Here is a 20,201-nt window from a genome sequence, read left to right on the forward strand (position 1 = left end):
TGAGGTCAGAATGATGGTTGAGTTTTAGTAAATTCTCCAGATTTTATCATAGAGGTCTTTGAGGTCTATGGATGTCCATTTTGATATTCTTTTTAAAAAACATTAAAGTCCCAGTGTAAAGGTCTATTTACCTGCAGTGAATAAGTGACACTTCCTCCAGAGCCTGTATCTTTATCCACTGCATTAAACTTGAATATGCTGCTTCCTGAAGGTTTGTCCTGCAGAAACCAAAACAGAAAAGCCATCCAAATACAGTGAGATTGTCAAGTAAAGTTAATAAAGTAGTGTCAACAACTCCTTGATCTAATAGTCACATATCTTAACACCCTACTTAACTGATCCACTTTGAGACAGGCTGGAAAGGGTGGTATCAACAGGGTCACGGCTCAGCAACGTGCTTTTTTGAAAGAGATAACTGGTCACTGGCTGCATCATTGTTCAAAATAAACAGGTCAAGGCCAGATGTTTATGTACTTATTAAATGTGATATATGCTTTGAAATGGCTTCATGGAAGGGACTACAACAAAGAGCTCCAACCTGAGAAGAGGCATGTAATATTTTCCGATACAATAGGGCATATTGTCCTATTGTATTATTGACCAGGCTATCATTAAACCATTGATAAGCAGTTTGGAGTTACCTCAAGGTCTTCTTCCCAATAAGTCTGGAGTATTTGGCATGTGCTGAACTGGCAGGGTGAAAAGGCTAGGACTGTGGCAGAGAGAGAAGGAAATGGGAATGAAGTTAAAAGGAAGATTGGTATGAATTAGATAAACCACACCATCTGTTAGAGCTGAAATGGAAACAGTGAAGACAAGCCCAGAGAGAAAGCAAGGTTTTCTTTTTATTGTTTGTTGGTATTATACATTGTGTTGCTTCCGAGGTTAACCCCTTTGAGTTTAATAAGTTTATATATTTTAGCCTACATGCATTATTTTGATTAGTTTAAAATCGAGTTATACAGTATACTGTATATATATATATATATATATATATATATATATATACAGTATATTTGCAGGCTCTGTGCATGTAGAAAATTGTGGGATGAGAGTTGTATGTCACAGTCATTTACTTCTTTTCCTTTTAAATCCCCAGTGTAGAGGTGACCACCTCTAATATCATTTCCCCTCTGAGGCCAGAGGTTCTGCCTCTTCCACCCCACACACTAATTATGAAATGGTTGGATCTTTGGGGAGACCAAGTTGTACAGCTGGAGGTACAGGGGGTTGTGCAACAAAGTAACTTGGTGGGAATAAGAAACATTTAGCTAACAATAAGAACAAGGCATAAGAAACCTTGTGCGCTGAAAGTTCCCACAGACCCTGCTCAGATATTTATGACATTGAAGATTACTTGCTAATCGTCAAGCAAACAGCAGTACAACACCATTGTAGGAGTTTTGTATGTCTTATCTTCGATTTATTTTTGGTCAGTAGATTCGGTTGCTCTGTCTATTGGATTCTGTATTGGGACTTGTCTGCTTTAGGTTGACCTTTTAGGCAAATACTATTGTCCTTTTTTGTGCCTCTTTTTCTTTTTTTTTCTTAATAAATTAGTAACTTACAAAGATTCCTGTTTGGATTGTCTTTACAAACTAGAGTTTTATGGTTCCCTCTCCTGTGTAAGCTATTTTAAATTTATTTTGGGATTTTCTTTACTTTTTGAAATTTTAAAGTCAGTTCCCTGTTTTGGGCCTGTATAGGCTGAAGCCTGCAGGTAGTAGTTGGGGACTGCTTGACGGGGGTAACACCATTTCTGGGAAGGCAGGTGAAGGTCATGTCCTTATTTTTTGGAGCTTTTTGGCAATGTGTGGAACTCCCTATCCCAGCAGATATGATGTGAGGAATCCATGGTATAACTATTGATTCAAACTTTTTCACATTCTGTTAAGAAGGTGGCCATTCATTGTGCCTTCAAGCCATCCTAGTGGGGCTTTCATCTACTTATTTTTTTAATCAGCCACTGACGCTGTAAAGAAAAGATTTCTTGCCACCATTATCAGACTCAAAAAGCCCTCCCTGACACTGTATTGAGATACCATGTAACCTACACTCTAAGATGGACAATTCCTGAGTTACACTCCAATTTTCATGAAAATATGTACAGTTCAGTCTCTATATATATTGGCTTTGCCAAAATTTAAAGTGGGAAGAATGACTGTCATACTGTTTGGCAAGAAAGAACATCTGAAAGCTTGATAAGTACAGGAGATGGAAGAATACAAAATCTAAGTCAAAAGACGGGATAAAGTCAGGTACTGGAAAGACAAAAAAGATTGTGTGACAAGAGTTAATACATAATACAAAATCAAAGTTCATTTTCCCAAATTAGAATAAAAGCATACTAAAACAAAAAAAGCTTTTTTGAAGAAATCCAGAATCTTGGATGGTTATGCCCCATTTAAATACTGTTGCATAGGTGGCATCAACAACTGCTTTTTTTCAGTAACCATACCCTAGCAACTCACCATTACAATATGACAATAACAATGCAAAATAGTAATGATTTGTGCGGTGGGCTGGCGCCCTGCCCAGGGTTTGTTTCCTGCCTTGTGCCCTGTGTTGGCTGGGATTGGCACCAGCAGACCCCCGTGACCCTGTAGTTAGGATACAGTGGGTTGGATAATGGATGGATGGATGGCAATGATTTGCCAAAACAAAATGATGCCGCAGAACAAGCAGTAAGTAATAATCAAATATAACTTGTTCATAATAAAAACGTATTGCAATAATAAAACTAAGAATTCCATTAATTCTCCAAGTGCTGAAAAAACTATAACAATAGAAAAAATATATAAAAAAAGATATTAATTAAACAACCCCAATTCCCTAATTCAAGATAATTGTGTTTAGACTAAATGCGATCAGTCATTTATTAGGATATTTGATACTGCTGTGGGGTTACAGCTCCCATTTAGCACATACTACAGTGAAACAGTGCTGGGTACAATGGGATAGTGGTGTAATGTTTGCTTGTAGCCCTTTTTTAATAAACAGCTACTGAGACAATATGGACTCACCGCGGTGGCCTAGGCCATGCAAAATAGGAAAAAGGAAATGTTTCATTAAAGAAAAAGTTCAATAAAATGAGTGGAAATCCAACCAGGATTACCACTGTGAAATGCAGGTGTGGCAATCTGTGTGGTGCGGAGAGATCATATATTGTAGTGTTCCTTGCTATTTCTGACCATGAGCCACCTCCTGTCATTAAATAAAATTTCAAAAACTTGAATTATTGCGGGAAAGCATCTGTGTGCCAAAATTCAAGTGTGTGACTTGAAAAACAAAGTGGTGCATAAATAACCAGCATAAATAGTGCTTTGTAGAGACAGAGATGCTGTTCATAATGATTGTAGCAAACTGTAACCTTACTTACCTCCGGTACATCCACTATAAAGGATATGTTGCCAAAGTGTGGTGTTTCATCATTGGTATCTGTGACAAATATTCTTATTTTTTCAACAACCTGGAATCAAACCATAAATTCTGATTATTTCAAGGATAATGAGGAATAAGGAATACTAATTTCGAAAGACAAGCAACCTTTATTTTATATTATGATTAAACAGATAAACAAAGCTGCATCATGAAATAAAGGCTCCGCAGTGGAAATGTTTTTTTTGCAACTTTCTTTTAATTCTTTCAATATTTACTCATTGTTGCCTTCTCTCATTTTTTTATATAATGCTTCTGGAGCTGTGGTGTTAGAGGAATCTGTGTTTGCATATTCTCGATTTTTTTGTGTAGATTTTTTCATTGTTGTCAATTTATTAATGTTAATGGCTGACAAATAAGTATAAGCAAATACAATTTCCTTGATGCATTAGGTCTCTTGCTCTGTTGGAATTCTGTTATCCTTTGAACAAAAAAATGCCCTCGAATGGTGCTGCATACATCAGATCAAGTTGCTGATCTACAAAACCTAAATTGGTTGCTTATTATTCACTGATTATGAGCTCAGCAAAAAGGAAAACTAGCAGACTGCAGAACTGGGGAAAAAGTGTCCAATGATCAAAAAATTGAAAAAAACAACAATTAGCAGAGAACAAAAAATATCTGCAAAATTATCTTGACAAGTTTTACTTGTGTACCTTATAATTATTCAAATTGTGTAAACTGTTGTAATTTTACATTCATTATGAAGATTTGAGAACCAGGGGCTTTTCCACATTCATGAAATGTTTAAATTAATTATTTAAATTAATTTTTAAAAAGCGTAAGTATTTGGTTTTATTTTTTGAAAGTGACCGCTGGCATTTGGAACATTAATTATTAAAAATTAAGATAAAAAAGGATTTTACAAATGCCGTAGCAGGCTGAAAGGGAGATTGAAAAGGACAAACAGAGATATGTTTAGATTATCCTAAGATTAAATGGCTTTGCAGCCCAGGACAGAAAAGATCTGATTCTCTTCAATCTGATAAAACGTCAGCAGAATGAGAATTAAGAGTTACAGTAAATGACCAAAGAAGCTAGAGAAAAGTGTATCAAGTCACAGATTAAACTGAGCTGTAAGAATTTATTAGAATCTCTCTAAACAAAAGTACAAAATATTTAAGTTTATACAAAAATTCAAAGAAAATGGATAGCTGAAATGGCATTCTTTAATAATTCATTAGCTGCCTTCTTGATTTGAAGAATCACTATTGAATATTTGATTTTTACATCATCTTTACAGCAAAACATAATTTGAATTAGCTTTACAAACAAGAAATAATTAAAAAATAATGTAATGTACACTGAAAAAAGTATAACATTGATGTTGTTCATTCAATATTAATTTTCTCATTCAACCAACTTAACATTAGTCATTTAGTGTTGAGGCGGCACGGTGGCGCAGTGGTAGCGCTGCTGCCTCACAGTTAGGAGAGCCGGGTTTGCTTCCTGGGTCCTCCCTGCGTGGAGTTTGCATGTTCTCTGCGTGGGTTTGCTCCGGGCGCTCCGGTTTCCTCCCACAGTCCAAAGACATGCAGGTTAGGTGGATTGGTGATTCTAAATTGGCCCGTTTGTGTGTGTCCTGCGGTGGGTTGGCACCCTGCCCTGGATTGGTTCCTGCCTTGTGCCCTGTGTTGGCTGGGATTGGCTCCAGCAGACCCCTGTGACCCTGTATTCGGATTCAGCGGGTTAGAAAATGGATGGATGGATGGATTTAGTGTTGAAGCTTGAAATATTTGGTTTCAGATCTCAATCAATGTAAAAAAATGTGTTTGTACCAAAGTAAGTTATGGTGGAGGGAATAAACATAAAAAGTCTATTTCAGTTAACCTAATATTTTAGGTTATTCGTGTGCTGTGTGGGAGGGGCCGTTTGTATATTCTTCTGGTCAAATTTTCCAGAGTGCTGGATTTCCAACTGCTAAAAAATGAAGAACACTTTCCTGAGTGGAGTGGCCATGGCTATACAGGTCTGGTCATTTTTAACAGCAGACTTTTATAACGGAGGACTTCTGTAAATAACCCTGTTTCTCAACTGTCAATTTTAAGCATAAGGACTCGTAATAAAACATACTTTCAAGAATGCTGTAGAAACGTTTTTGTTTTTTGTTGTATACTTAAGATTTACACTGCAAAATGCTTGTGTATTTGCACAAGATTTTTAAATAAATGTAAAAAGCACAGTACTGGAATATGTTCATAATATTTCTAATAGCATAAAAACAGTTTACGACCAATAAACCATTTTAAATTGTAACAATTTAAAAAATAGATTTACTTCAGTCTAAAACAAGTGAATTGCACCCAATCACTCTAAATGATTTGCCTCATCTTAAAAATTGTGGGTTCAATAAGATCAAAAGAATTGTATTGGTTCAGATTGAAAATATTAAGTGTGAATCATTACCTTAATTATTTTAAGTTGAATGGAGGTTATACTTTTTTCAGCGTATATAGTGTACCATACAGATGTTTGTAGTCTTCCGCCTATCAATTTTCTGTTTTCTCTAAAACAGGGTCAAAAGTAGCTTGTTTTTTCAGTAATGAATACAAACACCATACCCTCTATTTGGCCTTCATACTCTTTGACATGCCATCTCACTTGCCACTAGCCAAAACTGGGCCCTAAGCCAAATCTTCTTCTTGGGCCCCCTCACCGCACTCCTAAATTTTTCAGCCACCCTCTCCTCGAATCCACTACATTAGTATTTCACATAACAGCTTTAGTTTGAACAATACATATATAAATAAAAAATAAGCACACATCACAAGCATAACTATGACTTTTTAACATGAAATAAAAACAACTTTTTAAAAATAATCAAAACTTGAAAATTAGTGTTTAGGGGTTTTTTCAGTCTTTTTGTTGCATATCATAGCAGCACATGTCTACATTTTAAGAATGCCTGATCCTTTAGGTCATCACATGATGTCTTCTGTATGAGGTCTGAGCTGATGTTGATGACAGCCAAGCTGCTTATAAGTTCTTGTGCCAAGGATGACCTCATGTATGTCTTGATGAGCTTACATGTCGAAAAACATTGCTCAACAGATGCAACTGTAACTGGGAGGGTGGCTGCAATCCAGGGGGTAATCCATAGATATGATAATGTTCCTCTAAGTGATTACCAAGAAATGACAGTGTCTCCACAGCATTTGTGTGGTGTTATTGCTGGAAGGTTCATTATCTCCTGTACATATACCGATTGATTTGTTTCCTTTATAAATTAAATCCTAATTAGTGATAATACTAAAATGGTTCAGGGTATCAATATACTGTTACACTTTGTTACTTGATATAGCCAACAATATTACTTGTGACATGTGATATAACAACAATGAAAAATTGTACCGCTATTAATAATATATAAAATAATATTACTAATAATAATGATAATAATATAAAATACAACTACTAAAACTACTCTGTAACCTGCTCAGTTTCTAAGGCTCCAGAAAGTTCCACTGTTGCAGAAAACATCCTATATTGTTTCTGTTCCAAAATAAGGCAGGCGTCTATTCACTTGATGACAGCAGGTCAGTGTCACACATCATGTAGACCTCTGAGGGACTCGTCCTGGACTATATGAGTCCTTTTTTGGTAGACCACCTGGACCCACTACAGTTTGCCTATTAGACAAAAATTGGAGTGGAGTGGAGGATGCAATTTTCTGTTTGCTCCACAAGGCATAATTTCAACTGGACAAAGTTGGCAGCACTGTGAGGGTTATATTTTTTGATTTCTCTAGCACCTTCAGTACCATCCAGCCATTACTGTTAAGGGGTAAACTCAGAGATATGCAGGTTGATTGGTCTGTAGTGTCCTGGATAAGGACAGACTGCAGTTTGTGAGACTCAAGGACTGTATTTCATGATACAGATGTCAGCATTGGAGCACCACAAGGAACAGTCCTGTCTCCTTTTCTCTTTGCTCAGTACACCACAGACAATAAATATAACACCAGGTCATGTAACACCATGTCACTTGCAGAAATTCTCAGATGATTCCCCACTTATGGGGTGTATTGATAAGGGGGGTGAGACAGAGTATAGCAGTCAGGTGGAGAACTTTGTTTCTTTCTGGATAGAGAATTGTTTGTACCTTAACATCAGCAAAACAAAGGAGCTGGTTATTGACTTTTGCCCCACCAAAGAACCTCTATGTCCAGTCACTATTCAAGGTGTGGATGTAGAGGTGGTCCACTTCTACAAGTACTTGGGGGTCCACATCAATGACATGGTATATAAGAAAGGGCAGAGCAGACACATTTTTCTTTAATGTGGAAAGTGACATCCTTAACATTTTCTACAACTCTCTGATGGCCAGGGCAATTTTCTACACTGTGGTTTGCTGGGCTGGTAACATCACTTCAAGAGAGGCCCACCGAATTAACAAGCTAAATGAAAGGTTGTGGAAGTATGGAACACACTCTGGACCCACTGGAGGTAGTAACATAGGAGAGAACTGAGGGCCATTGTGAACAAAGCTGCACATTCTCCCTCTGACACACTAGCACTGAGCACTTTCACCCAACCAATTATTCAGCAGCAGTGTGCCTAGAAATGTTACTGGACCTCCTTTATACGAACAGCAGAATAGTTCACTGTGACTGTGACTGCCAAGTCAGAAGTTTTCTTATCTTTATTTTTAAATTTTTCATCCTTTTTTGTCATTCAAGTGTGTGTTCAGGTTGTAGTGTATATATATATATATATATATATATATATATATATATATATATATATATATATATATATATATATATATATATATATATATTTATTTACAGTACAGGCCAAAAGTTTGGACACACCTCCTCATTCAATGTGTTTTCTTTATTTTCATGACCATTTACAGCACTCCATCACTCTCCTTCTTGGTCAAATAGCCCTTACACAGTCTGGAGGTGTGTTTGGGGTCATTGTCCTGTTGAAAAATAAATGATCATCCAACTAACCTGACTTCTGCACAGCACAACTGCTGGTCCCAACCCCATTGATAAAGCAAGAAATTCCACTAAATACCCCTGATAAGGCACACCTGTGAAGTGAAAACCATTTCAGGTGACTACCTGTTGAAGCTCATCGAGAGAATGCCAAGAGTGTGCAAAGCAGTAATCAGAGCAAAGGGTGGCTATTTTGAAGAAACTAGAATATAAAACATGTTTTCAGTTATTTCATCTTTTTTTGTTAAGTACATAACTCCACATGTGTTTTGATGCCTTCAGTGAGAATCTACCAAAGTAAATGGTCATGAAAATAAAGAAAACACATTGAATGAGGAGGTGTGTCCAAACTTTTGGCCTGTACTGTATATATATATATATATATATATATATATTTGTAGCTGGAGATCCACAAAGGAAGAAAATGAATAACGTATCATAAAGTACTTTTTATTTCTGAGCGGTATACTTAGGACAAACATCAAAACGAATCACAACACGTATACAGGAACATCGCAACGCCGTCAGAAGAAAGGACTCACTATCATTGATCTATACGCATACTAAATCAACAGGACATACATTTAACTGGGATAATGTACAAATAAAATTTAAAGCCAGTACTAAAAATGCCAGAGAGCTGGCTGAATCTTGGCTATTAAATGAGAACGCCATCAAAAGACACTTGGACATAAATCCAGCATATGCAAACTTAAGAAGAACATGTTCATAATAAATAAAACTTTACAACCAATACCCCCCCCTGATCACACTGACTTAGCCACCTGACCCACGTAATTTTTTGCTATAAATTGCCTTTGATTCTTGTAAGTCTAAGTATTATCTTCTGCTCAGGAATAAAAACTACTTTATGATACGTGATTCATTTTCTTCCTTTGTGGATCTCCAGCTACAAATATGCAAACCGTATCACAGACCTTCTCTTCCATATATATATAGTCACACACGAGCGAATGGGGGGCAGCTAAAGGACCCGATGAGCCACGAGAAACCACAAGACGGGGGACTAAGGCAGCGTATTAACGCTTCTCTCCTTGTTTTGCCAGGAAAGATGAGGATGAAAAAACCACGGAACCTTGAATTTATTCCAAAAATGTCCTCCCAACATCCCAACTCCCCCTGATGACTTCACCTCCAGTCACTCATGGATGACATCACCTCCATCTCAAGATTATCCATGTCAGTCTTCATTACTACTTCTGTTCCCCATCACATAAATTGCGCCGTGTATCTGACTTTCTCTATCACCTGTTTATTGCAAACCTGACCGTTGTAGTGATCTATCTATCTATCTATCTATCTATCTATCTATCTATCTATCTATCTATCTATCTATCTATCTATCTATCTATCTATAATAATAATATATAAAATACTATTAGTACTACTAATAATAATAATAAAATACAAACTTCTAATACTACTACTACTGAATGTAGCAACCCAGGCTAAATGATAGTCAACTCTTAAACTGATGGCTTATGAATGTTACCTTTTCATAAATACACCCTGAGAGCTATAAAAGCGAAGTACAAAATAAAAAGATTATAAATAACATAAACATTTGTAACTTTTATTTTACATATAACACAGACAAATTAATAACAACTTAACTTTTCAGCAAGATGCTCGTTGTTAAGTCCAATATGTCACCATTTTCCTTCCCCTTTCCCGGGGCAAGACTGCACAAGTAATTATGTGAACCAAATGACACCCAATACCTTGCAAACCCTGTGATCCAAGCCCAAATTTAATTTGGTCCTTCCAATAAAAGCAAAAAGCAATAAGGCATTAGCTAAATGAGTAATGATAGCTATCAATAAAATGAACAAATAATTGAATTTAATTTCAGAGCTAATTGCTCTTTTTGTATGTCAGTGTTGCTTGTCTGGTTCTTTTCTACAATTCAGCCAATACCTAACTAGTAAATAAGACAGCCACGTCTGCGTTGATGAAATTTACATATGTATCCCCTATGCAACAGCAATCACAGTACTTTATATGTTGACTAACATTAACAGCCTTTAACAACATCCATAGGTCCTGAAGTCTATATGGTGGTAATAAATAATCCACAACCATGTGTCAGGTATGCACTGTAACATCAGTAATATCTGTTAAACAATCAATATCAAAACTATTACATATAATGCTATTGTTGCTCCTTTGTTACTCCAGTAAACCACTAGCTTTACTGTAGTGGCAATTGGTATAATGTTAACTAGTTTACTGGAAGCTGGACAAATTTAGATTTCTAAATATGCAGCACAAGGTGCTTCTTCGTGCTTTTTTTCTTTTCTGCGCTCCTGATTGGTGTTGACTTGAAGCCACCACTCTACTCATTAACGGAAAATCATCACAACAGGTAACTGTCAACAACATTTAATCAATTTAATGATTCATAAAACAAAAATAACACCATTAGGCACTCCCTTCCCCTATCAGTCCTTCAATCGTGAGCCCCACACGCAATGTGTGATGTGTGTCTTGGAAGGGGCAGCTCAGCCCCTTCGGGTATTTATTAATTGTTTCCTCAACACTGATTTATTTATTTGCCCAATATGAGAAAGCTCATTTGATCAGTTGACCCCTGCCTGTCTTTTTTCTGACATGTTTTGTGCTCAGACTTCTCCGATGAAAAAATTGAACTACCAACAAAATGCTCTTTTTCATAAAAAGACATTCTCATTAGCCACACACTCCACTTGACAATCAAATACTTGCTACTGATACCTAGAGTATCATAAGTTATGATTCTTCAGTCTGAGGACTGGCTGCATTCAAGGTCACAGAGTGAATCAGCAGTGAGGATGAATCAGGCAATTTTATGGTTTACAGTGTAACACCTTAGTCATTAAGCTACAGCACCTGCTATACATATTCTGAACAGATTTCGAAATTCAATAGTGAAATAGCAAAATGCCTCATAGTAGAAAATGTCAGACATAGTAATTTGCAACAGTAGAATACATTACTTGAATGGCAACGTAGCATTTGCCAAGTGGAGAAGGATGTGAGCAGATCCTGCTGCTGTCATAAAATTCTCTTTGAAAAGCAGCGGGACAAAAAACTGCCAGTGGGTCTGTATTGCCTTAAAACTATACCATATGAAAGTTCAAACCCACAATACTGAAGTATGAATTAAACAGTACATTAAAAGAGGAAAGTGGACTGCAAATATAAGTCAAAATCTGAAACGTGTGAGTTAATACCAATTGAACAACCCAGTACTCTGGACTACCAGAACTTTAAACTTTTCAAGCTATTCTCAAACAAACTCTTCTCTTCCTTTTAAATGACTGCTATAGATTGATATTAACTTCTGTTATTTTTACTAACTTGAACCTTGTATGTTAGTTTATTCTTTTAGAATCCTTAAACACATTGTTGCAAATACTTTTTGGAATTTATTAGCTCAGGTAATTAGGATCAGAGTGGACAAACAGCTTAAGAAAGAACAACACTTATTGACTAGTCATGTAACTATTATTATTTCCACGTGAATTGAGGACTTTCAATTTTCAATATACTGTATGGTGCACAATGGCAGGAAACGAGAGAAGGGAACAACAAAAGAAAGAAGAACAGACCCAGACAAGACATTTGAATTCTCAAAGAAACTGGCTTCTGTAAAAGACTTCTGAAGACTGAACAATACCTGAAGCAACTCTGCACTTAGTCATAATTATATATTAACAAGTCTCCTTTTTGAATACATTTCCTAACCTTTTAGGAAAACCTTTTAACCTAACCTTTTAAAACATATTTCATACTTTTGCTACCATTGGTTTAACTGTATTTTTATTAATTTTGTTTTCTCATAATATTTATTTTATACTGTTTGTTTTGGTGAAGGTATTTTGTTTGGAGCATCCGGTGTGGGTGATTGCCATATTCCCACATAGGTTAGCAGCTGAGAAGAGACATCTGTAATAAAAAGCAGCACAGAGAACAGCCACCTGCTTTGGTGATTGGTGCAAGTGTAGCTTATGTCTAAAGACAACTGCTTGGTCATTGCTTGAAGTAGCTGTCTATGTGCAGATAAGGTTGTACACATGGGATGCTATAAAGTAGTAATTTCCGTGATAATGTATTTAAGGTATAGTGATAGGGGCACCTGGTATAGATGTTTTCCATATTCCTAAAAGTGATGGCTGCTAGGGGGGACACCTCCAATTAAAAGTAGTGCGGTGAGCAGACACATGCTTTGATGATTGGAACATGTGCAGCATAACCATCTGATCTTCTTGTACTGAGCTAGTAAATCTTTTTGCTTGAACAAGCTGACCACATTCATATAAGATTGTACCCATTGGATGCTATGAAATAGATATACCTAACACTCATATAAACAGTATATGCTTAACAGCAACTATAGTGGCGGTGTACCAAAATAAACATAGGAATTTCCAGTAAATATATTCAGGGTTCAGTGATAGGAGCATCTGGTGTGGATGATTGCCATATTTCCATAGGGGTTAGCAGCTGAGTGGGGATGCCTTCAATAAAAAGTAACGCGGAGAGAGGGCACCTGTATTAGTGATGTGCACAGGTGTTCCTTAGCCATTTCGCCTGCTTATGCTGAGTTAGTAAGTATCCTTGCTTAAAGAAGCTATTCACATGCAAATACGGTGGCACAGGCGGAGCACTGTAAAGCTGCTATATTAAAGTAAGACTCCTCTCATTTCTCATGGAATATACTCAAGTGGGATATTCTCAACTGCCCCATATTGCTGCATTATAATGATTGAACCTGCCATAAGGAGTAAGCCTAAGAACTATGTACAACAGTCACATTCATTCAGGTCGCTAATCAAACTTCAAATACACTGATGAGTGTTGATGCGTTGAGAAACTCAATTGGTCTATGAGAGAATGTGCCCAGCATGACAAACCACAAAAAGTCCTGCAGTACTGCTGCCAGTGCTCAATTCCAAAGGATAATTTTTTCAGTTGTAGGTAACACTATTCCATATTACCCAGACAGTCATTTTATGAATAGACATTTTTATTACTGGAGAAACTGGACCACACACAACGAGGGTTAGGCAAAAGTATTGAACCTCCTGGCATCATATGTATCACCTACAGGACTCACTTTTTGATATGATGTCAGTTTAGAATGGCCAGTAAATCTAATACCCACATTTTTGGGTACAAATGTTGGCGTTCCTGGAGAAAAAAATATGGAAGCACAAGGAAAACAAACAGACCTATGCAGTAACATACTAAAGCTACGCTGCAGCGTTGGCAACCACTTCTCCTCTGTACTAACCCCTTTTACAATAATTATTAAAGTTTATGATAGGAAATGTATATCTTTTAATGTGTGCAATAAACAGTTGGGAATATTCTATCAGTCTGTAGTGGCTACCATGCACTGTGGGTGGTTGGGGGAGTAACATCAACACAGAGGAGGCCAGGTGCCATAATAAATTGATCAGAGGATGATGGCAGAATTAGAAGACACTATGACTAATTCTGCTCATCCATTCCATGACATGTTGTCGTGGGACACCTTCAGTCATAGACGTTTTCCACCACAGTATGGTAACAATTGTTACTAGGACTCTTTTTGCCCACAGAAATCAGACTTTATGATGCCTCCTCCCATTGAACCCATCAATACCCTTGTCAATTATTTAACAGACATGCTGACATTGGAATAGCTCTTCTTTAAGAACACTATACACCATATCCATTAAATCACTAACACATGCAGTGGCATGCAAAAATTTAGGCACCCTTGCTTAAAATGTCTGTTGCCATGAATAGTTAAGTGAGCAGAAGATGAACTGATCACCAAAAGGCATAAAGATAAAGATGACACCCACATTTCTTTAATATTTTAAACAAGATTACATTTTTATTTCCTTCATTCACAGATACAAAATAGCAAAAAAAATGAAAAGGGTCTGAAGCAAAAGTTTGGGCACCTGACATGGTCAGTACTTTGTAACACCCCCTTTTGGCACACATCACAGCTTGTAAATGCTTTTTGTAGCCAGCTAAAGGTCTTTCAGTTCTTACTTGGAGTATTTTTGCCCATTCTTCCTTGCAAAAAGCTATTAATTCTGCAAGGGTCTTGGGTTGTTTTGCATGCACTACTCTTTTGAGATCCATCCACAGATTATTAATGATATTTAGGTTGGGGGACTGCCAGGGTTGTGGCAAAACCATCAGCTTGTACCTCCTGATGTACTCCATTGTAGATTTTGAAATGTATTTTGAATCATTATCTGGTGGGGCCCATCATCTTTTTAACTTCAAATGTTTACTGATGGTGTAAGATTTGCCTCCAGAATTTGATAGTATGTATTTGAATCCATTCTTCCCTCTACCAATGACTTGTTCATTGTGCTATTGGCTGCAACACAAGCCCAAAGCCTGATTGTTCCACCTTCCTGCTTAATAGCTGGAGACATGTTCTTTTCCTGGAATTCAGCAGCCTTTTTTCTTCAAACATACCTTTGCACATTGTGGCCACTAAGTTCTATTTTGACCTCATCAGTCGACAGAACTTGTTTCCAAAATGCATCAGATGTGTTGAGATGTTCATTTGCAAACTTCAGGTGCTGAATTTCGTGGCTAGGATGCAGGAAAGGTTTTTTTTCTTCTGACTCTACCATGAAGGTCATATTTGTTCAGGTGTTACTGCACAGTAGAACATTGCACACACCACTCCAGATTCTTCCTGATGGTCTTTTGTAGTCAACTGGAGTTTTTATTTGCCTTTCTAACAATCCAACAAGAAGTTCTTTCAGAAAGTTTCCTTGGTCTTCCAGGCCTCAACTTGACCTCCACTCTTCCTGTTAACTGCCATTTCCTAATAAGATTATGAGTGGAGGAAACAGCTAATCCTACATATAATTCTGAAAAGAAATGAGTCATCTATCACTTTATGCCTTTTAGTGATTTTCTGCTCACTCACTGTAACTATTCACAGTAACAGGCATATTAAGCAAGGGTGCCCAAACTTTTTCATGCCACTGTATTACTCTTCAAGGATGAATTGTCAATGCATAAATCAGTTGAGCAAGTTCATAGTGGTCTATTCACTGTATAAATACATTTGGGGCATGAAATCAATCTAATTCAGCTAGACATTCACGTTCAATAGCATAAAGATTTTGACTCTTCTTTTTAAAACTTTGTCATCACATCAGCAATTCGAAAATTTTGCAGATTCTTCTTTTTTTTTTCTTTTTGATGACTTACCAGTAATATCCTCTAAAAAAATAACACCTAATTATATGGTACTTAACTAAAAGGAAGCCACCAGATTAGTATAGTGCAGTCTCTTTCCTTTTTTGATTATTTCAAAATGATCTGTCCTGTTATCTAACATTTGTAATAAATTCAAGTTTTTAATATTTGAGTCCACCTGAGAACATGTCAGTATATGAATGCACTACTGTAACCTGAACAGCAAACACTCAAGTGATAACAGTTAGATTGCATACACCCAGTTTCACTTTTAACCATTTGACTAGGTAATGTTCTTTCTCATGTAACTTATAAAGAATTAAAATGGTTGTATTTAGAAGTATAAATGGAGTGAGCCAAATGGGCCTGAAATAAACTGCTCAGTGCCACCTAAACATATGAGGATTCAATTAATATGCCAAATTTATTATGCTGACTCCATTGTTAACAAATCTTTAAACAAAAAGTGATAATTATCATAAGAGCTCAAAAACTGCAAACAACTAAGTGCCCAAATTCGAGGGTGATCTGTTAAAAACTGTAATTGAGCAATGGCACAACCTATTAATATGAATGGTGACACCATAATATGAGTCATGGTATTCTTGTTCAAATAGGAAGCACATAAAAAGAAACTCATTTTTTTCAATAACATTGGATGTTTTCATCATTTTCAAACAGAGGGTGGCATGGCAGTCAGCACCGCTGCCTGACAGCTCCAGAAGACAAGGATTGAATACTATCCTGGTCACTATTTCTAATGTGTATGCTCTCTCTGTGTCACCTGAAATTTTTTTCGGGGTGCTCTTTTATTCTCACTTCCCAAAGTCTTTGCTTTTGATAAACTGCAGAATTCAAATGTATCCTATGTGAGTTAGTTGTGTCATGTTATTTTCTAACCTGCTTAATCCCGACCAGGGTCTTTGTGCTGGAGCCTATCCCACCTAGCATATCCATGGCAGAAACTAACCCTGGATAGGGCGCAAGACCACACACTCTTACACACCAAACAAACACTAGGGCCAATTTAGTGATGCCAGTTCCCCCAACTAGCATCAATTTGAACAGTGGGATAAAACCGGAGCACCTGGAGGAAACCCACACAGACATGGAGAGAACATGCAAACTCTACACAGGTATGAGACATGAACCCTGGTGTCCTTAATATGAGGCTATAGCCCTACCATTGTTCTACCGTGCAACCCTATATTAGTTGGTGTGCCCTGAAATTGACTGATGTCAGTCTAGAGTTAGCTGCTGCATTTGCTTTATGCTACCAAGACAGACTGTGGGTTTAGTCGGTTTGGAAATTGAAAATTGGATTATTTATTGCACAAAAAAAAGTGAATAAATAGTTTTTAGAGCATGAGGTAAGGTACAGCATGGTATACTTTTGATTTGCCACATTCTGCTGGGAAAGTTCAGCTTTTATTTAATGTTTCAATTAGCTATCTGATTTTGAACAGGCATAATTAATATACTGTAATATTTTCAAATCATTATAAACAATACACCATTGACAGTCTACTCCATAGTGAATTTCATTGCCATTGCTCATTGATAGTCACTAGTTTAGTATTATTCTAATTATTATCATTATTATGGTATATTTCACTAGTTTAGTATTACTCTAATTATTGCCATTATTATGGTATATTTATTTGGCATAAGCATTTACCAAAGGTCACCTACAAGATCAAGTTACATTAGTATGATATCCAATTTATTTTTAACAATAGTACCACAAACAGGTTAGATAACTTCCTCTGGGTCACACACAATGAGCCTTGAAGTGGGAATGTATTATTTAAAGTTAAATGCATTTCCTTTGGCAAGAACTAAAAACTGCATATTTGGCAGTTCCTCATAGCCAAATGAATGCTGAATGCTGTAGATTGACAGCTGAATGGTGGTGTGGTACGTAACATTGCTGTCTTACAGCTTCATGCTCCGGAGAAAAATTCTATCTTGTGCCCAATTTAAGATAAATTTGTTCTTTAAGTGTTTCTTTTTCTGACTGACTATGAGGAATCAGAGTATTAAACACTGACAAAAGATATTAGTAAAATTTTCCTGATGCTCAATGTTGGCACATAGAAATATGATTTGGAATGAAAATGATGTCCAAAGTAAAAACATCTCAAAATTATAAAAGAACTAATTTTGTACCTATTTTTTCGCTGATAGGTGTAAAATAATCTTACATGTTTGTCACTATTTCTCGATTTCCCCAAGTATTGTCCATATTATTATTACTATTATTCACTGCACATTAATAAATAATAACAAAATTTCACAAAGGGCAAAGAGTAACACAGCAGATTTTCTTTAATCCAGTGTGGCCCATTGACTGGAATTTAAAACACTGAGATGGTCTGTTTAGTCTTTAGCCTCATCTTTCTGGGCAGCTGTCCTGGGGCCTCATGTATAAACGGTGCGTATGTACAGAAATGCTGCGTATGAACGTTTCCACATTCAAATCGCGATGTATAAAACCTAAACTTGGCGTAAAGCCACACACATTTCCACGGTACCTCATACCCTGGCGTACGCAAGTTCTGCGCTCGGTTTTGCAGACTGGCAGCACTCAGCGTCAAAGCAATGCTACTGTTCCTGTGTGGTTATCCTTTCCTTTCCTGACGCGGCTTTATAAATACACTGAAATTAATCGCATATTCTTTATTAGTGTAATGCATCTGATTGTAATTAACCTGTAACAATATAATGGTCCAGGGAATAGCCATAGTATTCCAAATACCATAACTGCTTTAGCGTTATTACTCTCACTGGACCTTCTTTTTCTTCTTTCATCTGCTCCCGTTAAGGGTTGGCACAGCGGATCATCTTTTTCCAGATTAATCTCACTGCACCACTCGGAGTATTTATATCACTGTATATGAGTGTGGAATCACACCAGCAGCTGATCGGAAAGAGAATTATCAGTATACAGTATCAAGCACACGCTGCCTCAGCCACGGCAAAACGCTTCACAGCCTTTCCTGTATGGACCTTGCGGTTCAGAAACAGTTTCATCCCAAGATCTTTAAAAACAGTCAATTAGTCCATCAAGTGCTCCTTGTAGAACTGTTTGTACTTATAGGTACAATCACCTCACTGTAAACTTGCACTACAGTTATAATATTGCACAACCTGCACCACTTTATAAAGTGTGTATTTACATATGATGATATCAGTTTTAAGATGAAATGCATCAAAATATGTTGATTATATTATACAGATAAAACTTAAACTTCATTTAAATAATCTGTATTGTTAATAATTAAACATGTGAGGACACGGTGCCGCAGCGCTAGCTAGTTCACAAATTGACCCTACCTCGTGCTGTATTCTTGCTGGGATGGCGTGACACTGGAAGGACAGAAGGACAGAATAATTAAACACGTATTACGAAGATATTTCAATGTTCCTTAAAAGTTTTGAAGAATCGTCATTGTAAGCTTACAGATGGCTTAACGTCTATTACAGAGCTGATTGTGTGGCGATTGGGTATTTGGAGAAAGAAAAGTAAAGACAGGAATTGGGAGTTAGTACGCTTGAAAGAAACAGTCCTGCTGCAATAAATTATTTAATCGAAGGTCGCGCATGGCGCAGTAAGCATCTTGCATGAAACATGAATAATCACTGCGCCTCCATGTTCCCATGTTTAATAACATGCTTTCATTCCTATCATCATGAAAAAGATATCACATATACATCTCAGTATTTTAATTATTCAGAGAGCTGTAATATTACAAATGTAATGGATTCTGTGTCCTGTCGGAGAAAGAACGAGGAAGCATGTAGTGATTCACACACATAGAGCACACAGAAGATCAAATACAAAACAAAGCATTTAACGTGCTACTTTAGTTACGATAGGATTTGAGAAACTAGTAAATTAAATGATTTTAAGATGAAGTTTATTATGTTCTACTTTAATGACAAAATAAACTATGTGATTAAAGTGGAAATTTTGAGATTAAAGTTGACATTTCGTGCTTTTTTCTCACTGTGTGCCTATTTTTTTTTCTCTGTACCCTAATAAGCTTTCATATGACACTCAGACGGTGGGCTACAACTCACCTTTTCACGTCGACTTTGATATGTGACTTATTTTTTATTACGGGCACTGTGCGACTTTGTGAACTTGAGCTATGTGTTTCTCTGACACTCTGTCACTCGATCAACTTCCTTTTGTTGAATATACCACTGTTTAAACCAACAAATAATAAGTTTTTCCTTGACTCCACTTAGTATTCACTGAAATTCTTACATTTTCCCCCGTGCTTTTCCCATTATCTTTTCACAGAAGGCTCATCTTAAGGGCTATTTATATTGATTTGCATATATAAAGAGGCATACTTCTGGGCGGAGCTGGGGCGGGACAGCAGGTGCGTGCATGTGCGTTACTTTTCACGCTGATCGGGATTTATGTAGCTGAAGAACGTGGAAGTTTGCGTATGCACAGATTACTGCATCTGGATTTTTTGTGCTTACGTCATGTTATAGTGTGAGTTCTACGCACGGTGTTATACATGAGGCCTCTGGTGAGGGAAAGTTTACATTTTTGAACTGCAGATTGTCTATATTA

At 36.8% G+C, this 20,201-nt stretch overlaps 1 protein-coding gene across 2 annotated transcripts in view; it reads right to left on the reverse strand.

Moving 5' to 3' along the window:
- Positions 1–20,201, reverse strand: part of cdhr1a (cadherin-related family member 1a) — a 94,481-nt gene that overhangs the window by 46,051 nt on the left and 28,229 nt on the right. For both annotated transcript variants that reach the window (XM_039772371.1, XM_039772381.1), the window contains exons 5-6: positions 3,380–3,469; positions 132–218 (exon numbers count right to left, since the gene is read on the reverse strand). In XM_039772371.1, coding sequence (XP_039628305.1) covers positions 132–218; positions 3,380–3,469 — 177 coding nt within the window. The remainder of the gene's footprint in view (positions 1–131; positions 219–3,379; positions 3,470–20,201) is intronic.

The sequence above is a fragment of the Polypterus senegalus genome, chromosome 1 (assembly GCF_016835505.1).
Source record: "Polypterus senegalus isolate Bchr_013 chromosome 1, ASM1683550v1, whole genome shotgun sequence".
Classification (NCBI taxonomy): domain Eukaryota; kingdom Metazoa; phylum Chordata; class Cladistia; order Polypteriformes; family Polypteridae; genus Polypterus; species Polypterus senegalus.